This window comes from Rhincodon typus, chromosome 44, assembly GCF_021869965.1.
Source record: "Rhincodon typus isolate 14 chromosome 44, sRhiTyp1.1, whole genome shotgun sequence".
Lineage (NCBI taxonomy): Eukaryota > Metazoa > Chordata > Chondrichthyes > Orectolobiformes > Rhincodontidae > Rhincodon > Rhincodon typus.
This window is the reverse complement of record NC_063375.1, coordinates 166,552-187,782: the sequence shown is the minus strand read 5'-3', so window position 1 is coordinate 187,782 and position 21,231 is coordinate 166,552. Positions and strand designations below refer to the sequence as shown.

The 21,231-nt window shown below is 47.3% G+C and overlaps 1 protein-coding gene across 1 annotated transcript in view; it reads left to right on the top strand.

The window, feature by feature from the left end:
- The window catches only part of LOC109923263 (structural maintenance of chromosomes protein 1A), a 30,904-nt gene extending 15,755 nt beyond the window's left edge, over positions 1-15,149 (top strand). Inside the window, exons 15-21 of the mRNA XM_048619925.1 lie at positions 1,943-2,053; positions 3,753-3,909; positions 4,409-4,563; positions 8,338-8,489; positions 8,844-8,913; positions 9,632-9,742; positions 13,131-15,149. Coding sequence (XP_048475882.1) covers positions 1,943-2,053; positions 3,753-3,909; positions 4,409-4,563; positions 8,338-8,489; positions 8,844-8,913; positions 9,632-9,742; positions 13,131-13,211 — 837 coding nt within the window. The 3' untranslated portion in view covers positions 13,212-15,149. The remainder of the gene's footprint in view (positions 1-1,942; positions 2,054-3,752; positions 3,910-4,408; positions 4,564-8,337; positions 8,490-8,843; positions 8,914-9,631; positions 9,743-13,130) is intronic.
- The last annotated feature ends 6,082 nt before the right edge of the window (positions 15,150-21,231 follow it).

Genomic DNA, 21,231 nt, shown 5'->3' with positions numbered 1-21,231 from the left:
CCACCACCACCACCACCACCACCACCACCACCACCAGGATGCTGTAGCTGTAAGAACCAAAGAAATTGGAGGAGGTTTTATATAACATAAGAAAGTAAGAGCAGGAGTAGGCCATCTGGCTCCTTGCACCTGCTCCGCCATTCAGCAGGATCATGGCTTATCTTTTCGTGGACTCAGCTCCACTTACCCGCCCGCTCGCCGTAATCCTTAATTCCATTACTGTTCAAAAATCTATCTGTCTGCCTTAAAAACATTAAACAAGGCAGCCTCAAGTGCTTCACTGGGTAGGGATTAACAACTCTTTGGGTGGAGAAGTTACTCCTCGACTCCATCCTAAATCTGCACCTCCTTATTTTGAGCCTGTGCATCATTGGACCGGTATTTAATCACTGTGATTAGGAGGAAGTGCTAATAGGCCTGACCCTGCACCTAGAATGAGCTTAGAAACACAAGTAATGACAGTAGGAGTATGCAGTATGACTGTACGCTGGTGGTGATGTCACTGGACTTGTAATCCAGAGAGGGGGGGCCAGGCTAAAGCTTTGGGGACATAAGTTCAAATGTAAAGCTGCTATAGACGTGACCAGGAAAATCAAGTGGATAAAATGGTTAAGAAGGTACTTGATCGTGTCTTTATTAGCTAAGGCATGGAGTTCAAGGGCAGGGGCGTGTATGTCGGAACTATATAAAACGTTAGTTAGGCCACACAACGAGAGTATTGTACTCAGTTCCAGAATCCAGATTATAGGAGAGATGTGATGGCACTGGAGCAGGAACAGAGGGAGATTTACCAGGATGTTGCCTGGTCTGGTCTACCTATGACTCTGGATCCACATCGATATGGTTAACTCTTAACTGCTGTCTGAAATCAGTCAGTCAGTCTATTTCAGAAAAACTGACCCAGGCAGATTGCAGCCAATGAAGAAGGCAGCGCTCCGTCACCACCTCGAGTAATTTGGGGTGGGACATTAAATGCCAGTTTTCCCTATGGAAAAAATGATTTTAAAAAAAAAAAATGCCTTAGAAAACATCCTATCTGGGTGCATCACTGTGTGGTTTGGCAACTGCTCTTCCCAAAACCGTAAGAAACCCCAGAGTTGGGAATAAAGCCCAGTCCATCACACAGACCAGCCTTTTCATTCCCCTGACTCCATCTATACTTCCTGCTGCCTCAGGAAAGCAACCAACATCATCAAAGACCCCTCCCACCCCAGTTATACTCTATTCCACCCTCATCCATCAAAGAAGATATAAAAGTTTGTATACATGTACAAACAGATTCAAGAACAGCTTCTTCCCCGCTGTTATTGGACTTCCAGTGGACCATTCAAATTTTAAATTTAAGTTGACCTCGCTGTCTGTGCACCTTCTCTGCAGCCATAACGTTGTATTCCTCACTCTGTTCCGTTGCCCTAATGCACTTGTATGGTATGATCTGCCTGTACTGCACGCGAAACACTGCACCTAGGTGCACGTGACAGTAATAAATCAAATCGAATCACGTTGTACGAATGAATCGTAATACGGTCCGGTGAACTCGCTGCACCGTTTAGGAAGAGCTGAATGCTGGGGTTGTGGCAGGAGTGTCTGACCCTGACAGTTCGGCAGGATTTGACTGAGAGCTGGATGAAGGAACCCTGGCAGATTAAAGCCGATGGGAGGAGGATAGGGGTGGATATTGGTGGGGAGAAATTCTTCACTGGTTGGAGTCACTCCTGGCACAAAGGGCGAATGCTGTCGGCAGCTAGAGAGTCCCAGCCCCTAGACAACGTGGAAACCTTCTGTAACTCTCGACTGGCAGGCAACTGCACTGCTCCCTCATTGTCCTCACATGCCTTCTACCCCTCCCCACACACTCTTCCTCGACGTCCAGCCCCAGCTTCCTTACCCTCCCACCTGCCATATTTTGGTTAAATTTGATTGGCTGACGTTTTCCTCCTAGGGTGAATTGCAGTCCGAAGACACGGGAAACAGTTCGCAGAGGACCTCGAATGTGTGCGCACGGGAGGCCATGATTGAGATAGATTACAGCGAGCTGTCCGAGGATCTGAAGGTATGTTTGATTGCTGAGTCAGTCTGAGAGTCCGTTTTTCACGTGTGCAAGTGAGGAACAGTGGGAGGTCGTTCAGCTCTCGAGGCTGCTCTGCCATTTATTAAGATCATGGCTGATCGGATTTGGGCCTGAGCCCCACTTTTCCTACCTACCTCCTGTGAACATTGATTCCTTTGTCAATCCAAATCTCTCTAACTCAGCCTTGTGTAGATTCAATGACCAAGCTTTTTTTTTTTGCTGTCTGGGGGAGAGAATTCTGCAGCCCCTAATAACTCTCAACTCCTCTTCAGTTTCTGATAACCATTAGTAAAGGGGAGGTCACAGCCTTGTGGTATTATTGCTGGACTATTAATCCAGAGACCCAGGTAATGTTCTGGGGACCCGGGTTCAAATTCTGCCGTGGCAGATGGCATTTGAATTCAATAAAAATCTGGAATTAAGAGTCTCATGACGACTGTGAATCTATTGCTGTCTGTTGGAAAAACCCATCTGGTTCACTAACGTCCTTTAGGAAAGGAAACTGCCATCTTCCCCTGGTTTGACCTACATGTGACTCCAGAACTGCAGCAAAGTGGTTGACTCTTAACTGCCCTCTGGGCAATTAGGCATGGGCAACAAATGCTGGCCTGGCCAGTGACCCCCTCATCCCGTGAATGAATTTTAAAAAAAAAACAAGGAAGCCTCAGGAGGTGTAGGTGCAGCAGTAATGTAACTGGACTGGTAATCCAGAGGACCAGACCAACGCTCTGGACCTTTTACAATTAACACAAATAACTGTGGATGTTAAAGACCTGGAACAAAAACAGAATATGCTGGTCCGGCAGCTCTGAATCTTCTGCTCATCTCAATTCAAAATAGTCGACTCCTTAAACTAAGACACTAATTCCTTTCCAGACTGTCCGGCAGCAACTTAGTGTAGGTCCCATTTGTATTTCCCACCACCTCCCATCCACTAGTTGCCTTTAAAGCAAAAAGGCAGAATGCTAGTGTGGAATTTACGTTCCTCCGTCCAACACTAAATACAATACAATATCCTTTTATTGTCACGTGTACTCCATTGTAGGAGTACAGTGAAAAACGTTAACAATATCTGCCTTCCAATGCGACATCTTAGGTACAAGTACCTAGGTACAATTCTAGAATACAGCAGAGGAATGGAAGTAGTTGCTCAAATACAGAGTTGAAAATAAGTTAGAAATAGGAAAATATTAAGGTGTTAACATTACAGTGTTCTAAGGTAAGGATTGTTCCCCCCCCCCGACCACTGGTCCCCGTACAGGACTCGCTGCTTACGCGCTGCAGTGGGCCACCTTCCCCATGTGCTGCTCCAGGGCTCACTGCTTGCGGTGTCCTGGGACTTGCGGGGCCTGCCTGCAGGCCCCAGAGCACAAGGCCCGTGCTGGGTCCGCCGCGCGACTTGGCCGTTGCTCTCTTCCATCCACCATGGGACTCGGCCCGTGCTCTCTTCCATCCACCATGGGACTCGGCCTCTGCCCGCTCCACAACTCCACTCTTCAGGGTCGGTGTGGGGGGAGGAATGGTTTGACACAGCTAGTTCAGATTCTCTCTGACTACCCCAGCTACGTGATATTAGAAGCTTTGGTGTAATTTCCCAGTGGAGCAAGGAAGGGAAAGGACTTTGTTGTGAAACCTAAAAAAGGGAGGGTTTTATGTTGTCTCTGCCCCGATACCTGTGCAGGATACGTTAGCAGAAGACGAGGTCAAGATAGAGTTGAACAGCCTGCAGCAGAAGGTGACAGAGCACCAGAACATCCTGCAACGGATTGCTGCACCCAACATGAAGGCCATGGAGAAGCTGGATAGCGTGCGGGATAAATTCCAGGAAACCTCAGAAGGTTAGTCTTCACCCACTCTTGCAAGTTTGAGTGCATCAGTGTCTGTTGATCAATCACTCTGGAGTCAAGCTCAATGCACTGTCCATCTCACTCTTTCCACTGTCTGAGGATCAAATACTGGCCTCGCCAGTGATGTCCGTAGAAAGAGTTAAGCATTTCTTTTTGAGGAATCTGCACTTGCGTCTCTGGTGCGGGACTTGGACATGGAGGTGTTTGTCAGCTAATCTTGGCTGCTGTGCCTTAATGTGTGAGTGGTTGTAGCCTGTCCATTGGTCATATTAGGTCTGTGTGTGCCTGTGCAAGCCTGGATGCAGTGTGTGAGCAGGCTATGAGGTGTAGAAGAGGGTTACAACCGTCTGGTGTTGATAACACACACATGCTATTTGGTAAAGCACGGGAGACCCTGCCCCCTCATTTACCCAATGTCAAATGGTGCCCTTTTCCTTACCACTTTCCTCTTCCTGTCTTTTTCTACCCCCCCACCCCACCTCACATACAGAGTTTGAGGCGGCAAGGAAACGAGCCAAAAAAGCAAAGCAGGCCTTTGAGCAGATCAAGAAAGAGCGCTTTGACCGCTTCAACGCCTGTTTCGAAGCCGTGGCCACGAATATCGATGAGATTTACAAGGCTCTCTCGCGGAACAGTAGCGCGCAGGTAAGAATGAAACGCGCCCTTGGAACCTGCGTGAGATCTGCTCGATGTCAGCTCACTCCCTTCTGCATTGGGAGGGAGCTGCTGCTGTTTGGTATTCATGGGATGGTGGCGTCCCTGGGTAGTTCAGCATTCATTGCTCATCCCTAATTGCCCTCTTGAGAACTGCCATCTTGAACTGCTGCAGTCCCATGTGGTGCAGGGACACACCACAGTGCCATTAGGGAGGGAGACCCAGTGACTCTGAAGGAGGTTCCAATTCATGCAGAGCTTCCAGGAGGTGTTGTCCCCATGCCCCCCGGCCTGTCCTGCTCTGTCTAGGCATGAAGGTCCTGGGTCTGGAAGGTGCTACTGAACAGTACGGCGCAGTTCTGCCAGTGAGCATGTGTCGCTTCTGTCTGGCTGGTCCAAATTCAGGCAGACTGGGAGGGACAGACCCTCTGTTTCACAGCTCAGCTGGAAAGATGGGACTTATGACGTTGACGGTCACGGGGGAAGAATGAGCACTGACAAATGCTTGTAGACGTCCACTCCACTCTTCCAGTAATGTCTGAGGCGGGGATCTTTGTCCACTCGGGAAGATTAACATCTGATCTGTCCTGATAACCCTTCTCAGTCGTGGTGTTTCAGCTGGAAAATGGGATTGGATCTTGTGCGGGGACACTCTCACCTAGGATCTTCTGACTGAACTATGATTGGAGCCTTCCCCATTGCCCGAGCATGACTTTTCAGTTTTGTATGGAATAATTACCCCAAAACCACAGGTACGAATGAGCCCAGCAAGATCAATTACCAACTGATCTCCCTTAGCCAGAACGTGTTTGCAGATTGATGTCACACATGCAGGAGCAGATCCAGAATTAAATGGGAGCAACTGTAGGACTGTGCGTGGGATGCGGGTGATTCCGATTTTAATCGGCCCGTCTAGCTGCAGATTTGTTGTCTGTTGACTGTTTTTTCAGGATCAGTGAGAGGTTTGCTGCTGGTGAACAATATCCATTTGGCCACAAGGCAATCTCAACCAGATGAGAGAAAATGAGTTGGGCTGTTCTGAAACTCTGAGAACAAGTGGTGGCACTTTTCTCTGAAATGCAGTCGCAGGTTACCTGGTTGCACTCCTGAGGATGCATTGCCACCATCCTGTCCCTCTCACAGTCCCCGGGCTGGGGCTTAACTAAACCCTGTAAGACCTCTTGTTTGTTGGTTCTGGGCAGTATCATCTTTGTTCCCAGCAGCTGATGGCTATTTGTTGATGTGGCACTGCACACCTGAGTTTCTGCCCATGTGCTGGCTATGGCATTGACAATAAACGCAGCCTATTTTCCACAAACATGAGCAGGTTGGGATGTGCTGTGCTGTCCTGCCTCGCTGGGGTAGCACGTTGGACATCGAAACGAAGGTCACGCAAGTATACAGAGCGGTAAAGAAGGCATATGGCATGCTTGCCGTTATTGGTCGGGGAATTGAGTGCAAGAGTCAGGATGTCATGTTGCAGCTTTGTAAGACTTTGGTTAGGCCACGCTTGGAGAATTGCATTAGTTCTGGTCGTCTCATTACAGGAAGGATGGTGGAGGCTTTGGAGAGGATGCAGAAGAGATTTACCAGGGTGCTCCCTGGATTAGAAGGTATGAGCTATAAGGAGAGGCTAGAAAAAACTGTGGTGTTTTCTCTTGAGCAGTGGAGGCTGAGAAGAGACTTGATAGAAGTCTATAAAATTGAGGTGCATATATAGGGTTGATGGTCAGAACCTTTTTCCCAGAGTTGAAATGTCTAATACTAGAGGGCATGCATTTAAGGTAAGAGGGGATTAGTTTAATTTGGTGTCCTGTTTGGCCCAACATTGTGGACTGAAGGGCCTGTTTCAGTGCTGTACAGTTCTGTGTTCAACGCTCTATTCCCTGAGTTGTCACAACAGATAAGGATTTTAAAAAGTGCTCAAAGATTCTTCAATTTAGCTGACTTTCAGAGCCAGGTTCACTGAAAGCATAGACCACATGCCTGACAGCAATTGCTGTTATAAGTATATAGATTCTGGCTAAATAATCAAGAACTGTCTGTCTTCAGCTTTCCCTGAAAGCTGCCACCCAAGTGGATAGAATTGTTAAGAAGGCGTATGGTGTGTTAGCTTTCATTAATAGAGGGATTGAGTTCAAGAGCTGTGAAGTTATGCTCCAGCTATACAAAAGCCTGGTTCAGCCACATCTGGAGTATTGTGTCCAGTTCTGGTCGCCTCATTACAGGAAAGATGTGGAAGCGTTGGAAAAAGTGCAGAGGAGATTTACCAGGATGTTGCCTGGAATGGAGGGCAGGTCTTACGAGGAAAGGTTGAGAGAGCTAGGACTTTTCTCTTTAGACTGACGAAGGATGAGAGGTGACTTGATAGGGGTGCACAAAATGATCAGAGGTATAGATAGAGTGGACAGCCAGAGACTTTTTCCTAGGGTGGAGGTAGCTATTACAAGGGGGCATAGTTTTAAAGTGAGTGGAGGTAGATATAGGGGAGACGTCAGAGGTAGGTTCTTTACTCAGAGAGTGGTCGGGGGGTGGAATGCATTGCTGGAGAGGGTAGTGGAGTCAGCCTCATGAGGGGCATTTAAGCGGCTATTAGATAGGCGTATGGATGATAGTATAAGGTAGGGGTGGAGGTTAGATAGACCCTAGGTTCAGGGTAAAAGTTCAGCACAACATCGTGGGCCGAAGGGCCTGTGCTGTGCTGTACAGTTCTATAACTCTATTAACTAAAACCATAATTTCCCTTCCAAACTCTCCCTTATACACAAATGGACAGACACAGGGAAAAACATGGTGTTTATGAGGTTGTAGACATGCTCGCCGAGCCAGTGGGTTTGGATGCAAACGTTTCGTCACTCTGCTAGGTAAACATGGTCAGCGCGCCTCCAGTGAAGCGTTGGTGTTCTGCCCCGCTTGTTATTTATATGCCTCGGTTTGCTGGGGTGGTTGGTATTACTTCTGGCTCTGTTTCTCAGTGGTTTGTAAACAGGGTCTCATTCAATGTGTTTGTTGATGGAGTTCCGGTTGGAATACCAAGCCTCCAGGAATTGATGGTGCTTGTGGATGGAGAGAAACATGGTGAAGCAGTTCATTGGTCCCTGTCCGCAGGATATGCTGCTGCTTGCTCTTCCTTCTCTGGATATTTTCACTGCTTTGCCGGAAGCGCAGGTTGGCTGCTTCGTACTTATAAACAGGTCCATGACTTATTCATTAAAAGTCATGGCTTACAGCAACTGCTGGAGGGAAAATAAGCTGGTTTTCCTCAGGCTTAACATAGCTTTGACTGCAGAGACCACAGACAGCTCCTGAGCGCGGTGGTGGTGTCTCATGGTTTCTTTCCAGATTGTTCACAGCCTCAAACTGTTCAGCTATCAGAGAACTGATCATATAATTGTTGGCAGGCGCAAGTTCTTTGTTATTGACAAATAGTCACTAGGCCACACATCAATCAGTTAGTTGTTGCCAAACAAAGCTCCATTTGTACATAACGCCTTAGTCCAGCTCGTCTGTGAGCTACACTTCGGCTCCTGCAGGAGCCGGCAGCTGTGTAAATAGTGCTGACAGTGAGGGTCAGGTTGCGTCACGCGAAAGCACGCAATAATCCTGGGTTCTTAAAACGGCTGTTTTGTCGTTTTAGTCCACAGTTAAAAATATAGAAAAAATAAAAAAGAAGGTGGCCTTCACCAAGGTGCGAAAGACACTGTCTGACATTAAAATTAGTGTGTGCGTATATTCATCCGTGACCATGTTTCATTCACCTGCCAGGCATTCTTGGGCCCGGAGAACCCGGAAGAGCCGTATCTGGATGGGATCAACTACAACTGTGTGGCTCCAGGCAAGCGGTTCAGGCCCATGGATAACCTGTCTGGAGGGGAGAAGACAGTGGCGGCCTTGGCGCTGTTGTTTGCCATCCACAGGTAGGGATGTTTGCAGCAGAGTGGGGACGCTGCAGTAAAAAGGATGAACTTGGCAACTATATCCTGTTTCTCAGACTTTAGACTGACTTTCTCAAGTATGTGCATTCTGTGTTCAAAGCAGGAGGAGCCCCTCCTCGAGCCTGTTACACAGGAATAGGAGGAAACCACACAGCAACGTCAGCTGCACCAGGACACACTTTTCTCACCTTTGCTCCCTCTCTCTCCCTCTACCCAAAAAATCTCCAACCTGAGCATTCCAGTTTTGTTGACTTTGCCGTTTTGCTCATGTTGGTGAGTGGGGCTGTGGGTACTGTGTTAGGGTGCTGCTAACCAGGACTTATCGTCTTTCCTCAGCTATAAGCCAGCCCCGTTCTTTGTTCTGGATGAGATTGATGCTGCCCTCGACAATACAAACATTGGAAAGGTGAGTGTTTTTGTCTTTGTGTGTGTGTGCGCGCGCGCATCATGCACAGACTCTTGTTTACACTCGCTTTTGCATTCTCCTTCTCGCTTATTTTCGAAGGTGTCATTGCTTCTCATGGTCAGTAAGTCCATTCCTTGGGTCTGCAGTCCCATCAAGCTCCAGTCACCCTCTCCTGTCCCTTGCTGTCTGTGCCACTCTGCCCCTAGTTTCCACCCTTCGGCCTCGTACCCGGAGAGTGCCACTCAATTTTCCCTCCGTTACGCTGGCCATTGCTCCTTGATTTGATTCCTGCACACTGTAGTAAGTTTCTGTGAGTGACACTGCTCCCTCTCAGGACAATACGGTGGTAAGTGAGGGGGAAGGGAAGGATGTACATTACCTGACTGCTCATTGCTCCTTCACTGACCCAGTTCACCCAGTCAGCTGCTCGGATGTGAAACTCAGGACACTTCACCCGGCAGCAGTCAGTCTTGTTTGGTAACTGCTGTCCTGCTGAGTCCATCAGCCTGAGAAATTGAGTGGGGGGTGGGCTCTTAGCAGGCGAGGGGATGCTGTGTTGCCATATGCCAGTGAATAGCTCGCTGTCTGTATGTGTCTCTGTCTGGGCTCAGAGGAATCTGAAACTTTGGTCAGGGGGTGGAAATGCAGGTTTGGCTGACACAGGGATATAAGGGTGAATCCGTTTTCACCAGGCTGAAATGGACTTCCTTTTTCTCAGGTTGCCAACTACATCAAGGAGCAGTCCATGTCTAACTTTCAGGCTGTGGTCATTTCCCTAAAAGAGGAATTCTACACCAAGGCTGACGCTCTCATTGGTGTCTACCCTGAGGTATGTGGCAGCTTGAGGTTTGTTTCTCCCTCTTAGACAGGTCAGTGCCAGTTTGAACGTAACAACAGCACTGTCTGTTCAACTCCAGGGCTCGGTGGCCATTTGTGCTTTGGAATTTCTGGCAAACTTTTGCCTCCTTGAGCAGTAATTCTCCTTTTGCCTGATCAGTTCATGGGGAACCAGCTTCAAGAATCTCTCACAGCCAGTGGTGATAACAGTGATCCTGTCTTCCTCCACCTTTTGCGACTTCTCTACCCCTCCCTTCAAATCTTCAGCTGTTGCCCTGCAAGATTACAGCCAGAGCTGGTACAGAGAGAAAGTCACACAGTTGGAGGGTCAGCACTGAGGGAGCACTGCTCCAGATGAAGTACAGTCCTGTGCAAACTGAAGGTGTATGACCAAGCCTTGCACATTTTTAAGTTCACCGACAGCTGTTGGTGTTCCTCATTGCCTTTCTTGGTCGTAGCCTGGCCAAAAGTGTCAACTCGCCAAGCATAGAGTCATAGAGATGTACTGCATGGAACAGACACCTTTGGTCCAACTCGTCCATGCTGAACAGATTTGCTAAATTAATCCAGTCCTATTTGCCAGCATTTGGCCCATGTCCCTCTAAATCCTTCCTGTTCATATACCCATCCGGGTACCTTTTTAAATGTTGTGGTGTACCAACCTCCACCACTTCCTCTGGCAGCTCGTTCCATACACGCACCACCCTTTGTGTGGAGCCGTTGGCAGAAATTTTCTACGCCTGTCTGGACACAGGATTAGTATCAGGGGGCTGGAGGATTGTAAATGTGATACTGTTATTTAAGAAAGGAGCAAAGATTAACCCAGGAAACTGCATACCTGTCAGCTTGTCGTCAATAGCGGGAAATATGATGGCGGCCATAATGTACACGATATAAAATAAATATACACTAAGAGAAAAGGAAGTTATACTAGATGGTCAACATTGCCTTGTCAAGGGGAAGTCATATCTGACAAATTTAATTGAGGTCTTTGACAAGGTGACACAGGCAGTGGATGAGGGTAATGCTGTGGGCGTTGTATATTTGGATTTTCAGAAAGTACTTGATACAGTGCCGCACAGCAGGTTGGTTAGCAAGTTAGAACTATTTGGGATTGATGGATCCTTATCAGCATGGATTAGAAAATAGGAAACAGAGTGTAGGTACAGATGGGCATTTCTCAGATTGGAGAGAAGTTGAAAGTGGTGTTCCCTGAGGATTGATGTTAGGACCCTTGTGTTTTCTGATTAATGTAAAGAGTTTGGAGCTGGGTGTTGAGGGCTGCCAATCTCTACATTTGCAGATGATAATAAACTCGGGATAATGGTGAATTGGTAGGATGATGCTGAATGACTTCAGAGAGACGTTGACAAGTCGGCCAAAGGGGCAGACTCTTAGATGAATTTCAGTGCCGAGAAATTTGAGGTAATGCATTATGGTAAAAGAAACAGCAAGAGCCAATACAGGCTCAATGGTACAACCTTGAGGGGAGTACAGGGGGCTCTCTGGGTTCACATACATCATTTTCTGAAGGTGGGCAGGCAAGTTGAAACCATTGTTTAAAAACGCTTATAGCATCCTTGGGTTTAAAGATGGAGGCATAGAGTAGCATCACTTCCTCACTTTTATAAATCTCTACAAATCATTGGTCAGACCACATTTAGAGTTCTGGGTACTTTATTTAGGGAAGAATGTTAAAGCCCTGGAGAGAGTGCAGTGGCGATTTACTGGAATGATGTCTGCAATAAGGGATTTTAGATACAAGGAAAGATGAGGGAAATGAGGCTTATTTTCCTTGGAGCAGAGATTGGGAGGTGACCTTATCGTGATGTTCGAAATTATGAACGGTTCTGACAGGTGCGGAGGGATGCTTTGTTTCCACTCGTCGGTATATCAATAACTAGGGGTCACAATTTCAAGATGGTCAGCAAGAGAATTCTGAGTGAGATGTGGACAAACTTCTTTACTCAGAGAATTGTTAGATTTTGAAATGCACCGCCTGGGAGAGTGATGGATGCATACCCTCCTATTTCACCATCTCCCTCTCATTGCTTTTTTAGTTGACCTCTGTTGGTTTTTAAAGTCTTCCCAATCCTCTGGCTTCTCGGTGATCTTCACGACATTGTGTATGCTTTTGCTTTGATGATTTCCCTGACTTCCCTTGTCAGCCCTGACGGTCTAGTCCTCTTCTTGGAATGTTTCTTCTTCCTCAGAATGAATTGCTGCAGTGACTCCCAAATTACCACCCAGAAACCCCTGCTAAGCCCCCCTTCCAATCAACTCTAGCCAGCTCCTCCCTTATGTCTTTGTAGTTACCTTTACTCAATTGTAATACGGCTACATCTGATTCCAGCTTCTCCCTGTCAAGCTGCAGGGTGAATTCAAATCATAATATGGTCACTGCTCCCCTAAGGGATTCCTTCACCGTGAGCCCCCTAATCATTACACATCACCAAATCCAGATGTTCTCCTCTATATTGGGGAAACACAGCGCAGAGTGGGTGACAGCTTTGCAGAACACCTACATTCTGTCACCAAAAACGACCCTGAGCTTCCCATTCCGTGCCACTTAATTACACCACAGTATTCCCTGGCCAACATCTATCATGCTTGCTGCAGTGCCGCAGCGAAGGTCAGCGCAGGCTGGGAGAACAACTCCTGATTTTACACTTGGGGCCCCTGCAGCCTTCTGGGCTCAATATAGAGTTCAGTAATTTTAGGGCTTGAACACCTTTCCCCGTGTCTTTTCCCCCAGCCCCACATACCAGGCCTTGTTGTCACGTGAGCGCTACCACACACATCCCATTGTCAGTCCTAATTATTTATCATCTTTCAATGGGATTTGGGCACCACTGGTAAGGCCCAACATTAGTTGCCCCTTCTTCACTGCCTCTTGAATTGAGCGGCTCTCTAGAGCCGTTAGTTCGCAGTCAGCCATACCTCTGTGCAGGATCTGGAGTCACGTAGGCCCAAACCGGGTAAGGACAGCTGATTTCCCTACCTACAGGACATGAGTGAACCAGCTGGCTCTTAGCACCAGTCAGTGATGGCTGTCGTAGTAGGCATCACTGTGGTGCACTAGCCACTGTAGTGGGATTTGAATCCATGTCCTCGGAGGGTTAGGTTCTTAATGACCGCTCCATTAACACTGCGCCACCATCCCTTACCCTGGGACCGTGCCCACGTAGTCGAGACCCTTCAACAGAAGCGCAGCAGCAAGGCCTCAGATTCTACCAGCACAAGTCCTCGAAGAGTTTTATACATTGTGATGAAGCAGTCATCTTGAAACTGCATGTCTGCTTTATGGTGGTTTGGTCTAATATTTTCATTTTTTCTCTCTCTCTTCCCCTCCCGCCCCTTCCTTTCTCCATCTCTTTCAGCAAGGGGACTGCGTCATCAGCAAAGTGCTGACCTTCGACCTGACTGGGTTCCCAGAGGCTGGCCCATCACCCAATGAGTAACCCGTACACAGGGAAGGCGTGCTGGGGTTGGGGATGAGGATTGTTGTGGGAGTTTGGGCACGTTGTGCTTCATTCACCTGGCAGCGTGTATCAAGCGACTGGTATTTGTCACATGGGGTGGGGCTCCAAGCTGCGTTTTCTTTTTTAGTCCCCTCCTCTTTGTGCCGACTTCCCTCCCCTCTCTGTCTGTCTGTCTCTCTCTCTCTCTGTCTGTCTCTGTGTGTGTGTGTCTCTCTCTCCGCAATCCTTTTGTTGTATGTCTCATGTGCGGTGGGCTGGGGTGGGAAAGGATGCTGCTCAGTGCTTGCCTTTGTCCATTTGCTCTGTTGATCGCAAATCAGAGACTCGAGAGTTTGAGGTCTCTGCCAGCCCCAGTCTTGATCTGTACAATCCAGCTCGTCGCTCATGGCACAGGGGTTCTGTCGTTCAGACAGCCTGTTAAGAAGCTGTGTAAAACCTCCCCTTTCCCCTTCCCCAAGCCCCCACCTCAGGCCAGGCCCCCACCTCAGGCTGGGCCATCAGTGAACCCATGAGCCCTAGTCAAAGGAGGAGACGGTCCCTGGGTCCTGCAGGAGGGCGGCTGGTTTTTTTCCCAAAAGGTGCACCAGTTGGGATTTTTAAAAATGCAAATCAGGGTGGCTAGCTGTCCCCTTAATTTATTTGTTGGAACGAGACCACAACAGATGTAATGAGCTCCACTTGCTGATTCTCTCGAGGTAAAACAGCTTTGATTTCTTTGGTTGCCTTGTTTTTTTTTTATTTTGGAGAAGTGGCATTTCCGGCTTTGAGCTGTGGGTGTGAAATCCTATCCCTGGGGCAGGGGCAGGGTAATTACTTCACCCTTAACGTCCACCATCAAAACCAGTGCTTTGGCATGGCTGGGTAGTCACCTGACATTTCCGTAGGTATTAAAGTATAGGGAAAGGACCAGAGAAACTGAAGGGAAGGGGTGGAAGGATGATTTCACCGTTCTCTCTTTGCCCTTTTCAGCAGGGGCTAGAATCGTGAAAGGGGAACGGATGTTTTATTTGGAGAGCCACGCAAGGCAGTGTCCAAGTGGGCATTGAACGAGTTGGGGGAGAGAGGGGAGCCATCACTCAGTGTACACTTGACCACCACACCCCCCTCACCTAAGAAAAGGTGTGCAATCCCGGAGCTGCGCGGGGTCAAGGGACAGGGAACGTTTGGTTTCCAAATGTTCGGCGCACTCTGGAAGTACCTGTCCAATGGTCTTGCACCCCTTGCTGTACGTCCCCTCCCACCGCGCATGCATATGCACACACCCCACTCTCCGCTGGCAGGCAAGAACCTCCTTCCGAACGACCTGCCTGACACCAGCGTTGCTGCCCGTGGAGTGTGTCAGGCTTGGGAGTGTTGGTTCCTTCAGGGCAGCTTCTATTTATGCAAATACCCCGCTTTCCCCCCCTCCCACCCCCCCCAAATAAAAACAGGAAACAGACTCTGTAGCTACCAGCACCTTGTCTTTATGTGGTCCGTGGCTCCTTCCCAGACTTGGCAGGAATGCAGAGGATCTGGGGGTGGCATCTTTGCTGAAAGATTGACCTTCCGGTTTGCAGAAATCCCAACTGGATTGCTGCAGGATTCGGGTATGGTTGGGGGTGGGGGGGGGGGGGGTGTGGAATGGACACTTTGTGGGGGGGTATTATTGTGTTTTTTTTTTAAAAGATGAAAGACGTAAAATATTTGATATGTAGCATGTCAGGATCACAGCTCGATTGTTGCTTGCTCGCTGTAGTGTGGCTGGGGCATCTTTTTAATGACCTGTTGGAATTGTTTGTAATGGTGTTTGGAAAATAATTTCCTTTTGCCTTTTAGCAAGAATCATGTTAGACTGCATTTCATTGTGACAGTGCTGTGCAAAATCATGTTTCTGTTTTTTCCTGAGCGCACCAAATAAAATGTATACTTTTAATTTGATTGAACTGGTTATGTTAAGGTGTCCGTGTGTATGTGTGTGCGCGCCACAGGCATGAGCACAAGAGAGAACAGTGGGAACGGGCCTGTGTTGCTCCCACGTCCCCAGTGAAGCTTGAGGAGTTGCTGAGGAGCAGGGACTTGATTTGGTTTATTATTGTCACATGTACACTCGGTACAGTGAAATGCTTTGTTTTGTGCGCAGTACAGGCAGATCGTACCAAACAAAGTGCATTAGGGTAACAGAACAGAGTGAGGAATACAGTGTTATGGCTGCTGAAAAGATGCACAGACAGCAAGGTGAGCATTAAATTTAAAAATTGAGAGGTCCATTTGGAAGTCTAATAACAGCAGGGAAGAAGCTGTTCTTGAATCTGTTTATGCGTGTATACAAATCTTTACACCTTCAGCCCGACAGAAGAGGGTGGAAGAGAGCATAACCAGAGTGGGAGGGGTCTTTGATTGTGTTGCTTGCTTTCCCAAGGCAGCGGGAAGTATAGATGGAGTCTGTGGATGGAAGGCTGGTTTGCGTGATAGACCTAGAGGGTTATGTGAGACTGTGGCTCAGTGGAGGGTTTCTTACGATGCTGTGAACTGTTAGAAATCTGTCAGTGTCAGCCTTTGATTGCCAGACTTAGGTTGTGCCTCAGGACTCATCGCTGCAACGCTGAGCAATTGTTGGAACCTATTCTGCAGGAATTATTGCTTTACCTTGCACACAAACAGGCCATTCTGTCTTTTCTGCCCCATTTATGCTTCACTGTCAGTGGTCTGTATTGAGGGAGTGCCATGCTGAGGGAATACGACGCCTTCGGTGGGCCAGCGCTGAGGGAGTGCTGTGCTATCGGAGGGCCAGCGCCGCGCTGTCGGAGGGTCAACGCCAAGGGAACACTGTGCTGTTGGTGGGCCAGTGCTGAGGGAGTGCCGTGCTGTTAGAGGGCCAATGCCGAGGAAGCACCACACTGTTGGTGGGCCAGCGCTGAGGAAGAAACAATTCACAGCTGTCAAGACCACCTGACCCCGCTCCCCAGCACTCAGGATTTTGTACAGGAGGTTGGTGAGACCTCTCCTGGAGTATTATATCAAGTTATGGTAACCCTGCTTTAGGAAGGATATTATTAAGCTAGAAAGTGTTCAGAAGAGCTTTACCAGGATGTTGCCAGGTACGGAAAGTTTGAGTTATAAAGAGAGGCTCAATAGGCTGGGACTTTTCTCACAAGGATGTTGAGAGGTGACCTTTTAGAGGTCTGTAAAATCACGGGGTTATAGATACGGTTAATGGAAGGTGTTTTTTTCTCCCTAGGATGAGGGGACACATTTTTAAGATGAGAGAAGAAAAACTTTAAAGTAGACATGAGGGACAATTTTTTTTACGTAGAGGGTGGCTTGCACGTGGAATGAACTTCCTGAGGAAGTGGCGACTGTGGGTACAGTTACATTGTTTAAAAGACATTTGGATAAGTACATGAATAGGAAAGGTTTGGAGGGATATGGGCCAGGAGCAGGCAGGTGGGACTAGTTTAGTTTGGGATTATATTCGGCATGGACTGGTTGGACCGAAGGGTCTGTTTCAATGCTGTATGATTGTCTGTTTCAAGATGATCACCTCTCATTCTTTTGAATGCCACTGGGTACAGGCCTAACGTGGTTAACCATTCCTCCATGAGGCACAACACCCCTGACTCTGCCCCCACTTCGTCGCAGCAGTCAGCCAGGGGAGCGGCTTCCAGTGCCAGCCTTTCTAATTTCAGGAGACCAGAGCTCTCGCTGTGGCATTGCTGATGTGCTGCACAGAGGTGGTTGTCAGACTGGAGGTTGTTTCAAAAAAAGGGAGGGCAGGGAATAGGGACAGAGGGATCTGAAAGATCAAGCTTTTGAAATCAAAAGTGACAGTGGATCTGCAGCCAAAGACGGTCAACATGATCTGGGGAGACGTGTGTTCGGTACTTGGCCAGATTTCTGATAAGTCCAAGCTGGCCAGGGAATAATCAATATAGATTAGGAGGCAGTGAAATGCAAAACCTGCTGGGACCAGAGAAGGAAGGGTAACTATAACAGAGGGACCTATCTTGGCAGTGCCAGGGCTCTCAGTGCCACCTTGGTTAAAGGAGGGGTGGCGGGCCATGAACGCGTTGCTTCCAGAGGGTATTCACTCTGGTTTTGCCAGGGGTGGATCAGCTGTGCGAGACCCACAGCCATCGGTGCTGTCCAGCTAACGTCCCCTCGACATCAACAACAGGAAGTCTATGAGTCAACCTGGGAAAGATCACGGCATCAGAAGATCTCACAAGGTACTGCCTTCTTCCCACTAAACTATATGGTGTTCGTTTTGTGTGCTGAGAGAGTTAATTTTTTTCCCCTTTGCTGCCTTTTTAGACATGCCCAATGTAATTTATAGCAAAAATCATTTCGACTGAAAGGACAAGGGATCTTGCTAAATTAATTTTCAATGCTTTGGGCTGTAACCTGTTTCATTCTCATTGCAGGACTAAGCGTGCATTTTTTTTTCAGGGAAATATCAAGAACAGAGCTAGGGTTGAGGAGAATGGATTTTAAATATTTAACTTCTCACTTTCAGCTGTTTTTTTTTTTCTTCCCCCATAGCTATTTTATTATTTTTAACGCATTTTTGTAGCTGTCGGGGGCTGATGGATTTTGTTGCCTTGGATTAGAATGTTTTGTTCACCTTGATGTTATTCTTGGTCACTCCCAGGTACGACATGGCTAGATGCAGAGTAAACCTCCCCATCGAACACACCTAGTGCAGGTACAGCATGGATCATGCACAGTAAAACTTCCTCAGGGCAGCTGCGCAGTAAGGTTCCCTGTCTGCACTCTGGCAAAGAAACAGCTTCCCAATCAGGTACAGCATGGAGGTGTAGTGAGTTAAGTTACGTTATTATTACATCCGAGTTAGGGAAGGTGAACTGATTCATTCTCCTGCATCATTGACAAAAGTTTGAATTTAAGAAGGGAAGTAATATTGCCAAAAAATAGCTCAGAATCTAAAACCGGTTCCTTCAGTAAACAAATTTAAAAAGCCTGTTGCAAATATAACTTACTCCAGCAAAGATATCAAGATTATTAAAAGCCTAAAACCGTATAAATATATACAACTAATCTTCCTGAAAACCAGCATAGGCAAAGCCTGTAGAAAAATAGGAAATCTCTTATCTTAACAGTACCTTAACAGTCAAAGACCAAGTAATAATTAAATTCAGGGCAAAGAATTAATCGCAGATTGTCCCCAATGTTGATCTGTTGCTGAAGTCACTTTGTACACAAGCTGTTGGTACAAGGGTGTCAGGTAAGTTATGGCTGGGTGCGTTCACTTTTTTTCTGTAGGCAATGGTATCAGATTTCAAATTCACCTTTTAAGACCCCTCCACTTGCGGTGATGAGGTCTTCCAGGGGGTTTTCAGCTCTCGTACTCAGATGAGGGCAGATTTGGAGAACAACACCCAGTGGACAAGGGCTTCTCCTGAAACAAGTTACCTCCAGACTTTGTCTGTTCAAATCCGATACCACTTTTCACCCGCAAACTGGGTCAAGTGACCTCTCTCTGATCATAGTGTAGTCTCTGTCGCCATCCAAGCTCCTTGTTCCTTGCAAATGCACAATTGCTACTATTGTAGCCGTACTCTCTCGCTTTGCAAAAAGTACTCTTGATGAAAAGGTCACAGTCCAGTTGCCAAAGTTGTTTTTTATTATTCTTTTTCTTTTTCTGAGGAAGGGTCACCGGACCTGAATCGTTAACTCTGTTTTCTCCTTCACAGATGCTGCCAGACCTGCTGAGCTTTTCCAGCAACTTCTGCTTTTGTTGCTTTTTCTTTGGTTGGTGGAGGAAGAATATAAACTAGAAATAAATAGTTTGGACTCTTCTGAAGGTCAGGTGTATTTTCTTCGCATTTCAAAAGTCTAAAGTGGAATTGTGTCATGTTCACTTGTTGGTTACATAAAGTCCCGTGTACCTTTTAGGAGAGGCTAGATTTGATACTGCATTGTGACAGGCTGTGACACCAGGTGATCTTGGGTCGAAACGCTGCCAGACAACAGCTTTTGTTTTGGTCTAAATCGGAGGGGCGGGAGTGAGGGGGGGAGAAATACTCCACAAGGAAGTCAGGCAAAGACCCAGGTCTAACTGACTTGGCCACTGATTGTTGGCCTCAGAGATTGTAGGTCCTCAATGTGATATGCCAAACGCTTTGTGAGAACGTCACCCTTGTGCTTTCAGGACTTGGTCCACAGCATTTGTTCCATGTTTCCACCGTGTTAATTGTGACTATCTTATCTGTGCTATTTGTGAATAGAAGTGTGCATGGTCGATGTGGCTTAAGTTTTATTGCAGCAGTTAGTAATTCTGTTTTGCCACTTGTTAAGGGATAGTTTTGTTTATAATAATTAAGTTTCTGTTTCGTTGTTGATGAAACCCGGTGTGAGTTTGTTTTGTCACTGTCAGACAAAGTAACTTACCCTGGTGATTCAGCTGCTCAGTTATGCGTGAGTGAAGTTGGATAACCAGCGCGTACTTTCTATAAGGGATGTGACACAATCAATGACGTTATGAATTAATGCTTGGACAACACATCTTCATAACAATGTCCCCATCAAACACTCCTGGATACGTACAGCACAAGGTCAAATACAGACTAAAGCTCTGCTTCTCCTCCTACTCCTCCTCACCCCCCCACCCTATCGAACACCCCCAGGACAGGGACAGCATGGGGTTAGATACAGAGTAAAGCTCACTCTACGCTGTCCCCCATCAAATGCGCCCAGAACAGTGACAGCATGGGGTTAGATGCAGAGTTAAGCTCCCTCTACGCTGTCCCCCATCAAACGCTGCCAGCACAGAGCGTCAGTGCTGAAGGGGCCAGGCACTGTCAGAAGGTCGGCGCTGAGGGTGCGCCGCACTGTTGGAGGGTCGGCACTGAAGGAGCGCCACACTGTCGGAGGGTCGATCAATAGCACCCTTATCATCTCCGTCATGACCTAATTGGGAATATTGCAGCCATAAATAATTGTGTCCTTCAGTTCTGCAGGCCCTCGCAGTGTGTCTACTGAATACTGGATTTGCCTACTTGGCTGCCATTCAAAAGCTATTCTCACCAGGTTTCTCCCTTTAATAGAGCATAACTCTCTTTATTGTAACAATAGTAGAGAAAAAGGATTGCTCACCTACCTTAATGTGATATCCATACACGTTAAGAATGGCCACTTGCACACATTCAATTATGATTAAAACAAAGGATGGATGGTTTAATGTAGATTTTATGGCTAGAATATATATCGACATGGATCAGAATTCTGAAGGTGTGTAATCCAGATCACAAGGATGGTTTAAATGGCCCTTCACAGCTCCTTTTGATTTCAGCAATAATGGCACGTTCTCTGTAAAGCAATGGTTGTTTCTCTCTTTGGTAGTTGGTCTGATGGACCTGGGCTTTTTTTTAATTTTAGAATTCTTTCGAGTTTTATGCCTTTGTGAGCACACTGGGGGAAACTGAGAGTAAAAGATGCTTTTAGTTTGAAGGCTGAGGATATCTCTGGCTGCTCTGATTTGTTAGCCACCTGCAGCTCAACCAGTCTGAGGGCTGTTGCAAGGCAGCTTTTCCTTAACTCCAAAACACCTTGCGTTGCTGTCTCGGTCTGCCAGCAGTATTGTGGTGCACTGGTAAAAAGGGTGCACCCACTGATTTTACCACGTTGCTAAACCCTGCCTGGCATTTCAGCTCTTTCGCAGCACCCTTCCATGTCACTTTGTTGTCTAAAAAGTAAAGATCGTAGATTGTGTAGTCCTAAACTGGTCCCTAAAAGCAGACATAGTTGGTGTCACACACATTACTGAAGCTGGGGAGAGGAGGAGGATGACGACGATGGAGTTGTCTCCATGTTTTACATCAGATCTTGAAATGCACTGACTGGGTGTCACATTTCTTGTGTCGTGGGGAAATTGGGGAGTGAATCATAGAATACCCCACATTGTGGAAGCAGGCTGATTTTTGGATCTGAAGACCATCCCCCTACACTGCTTTTCTGATGGCCAGTCCACCCTAACCTGGACAATATGGGACAATTTAGCACG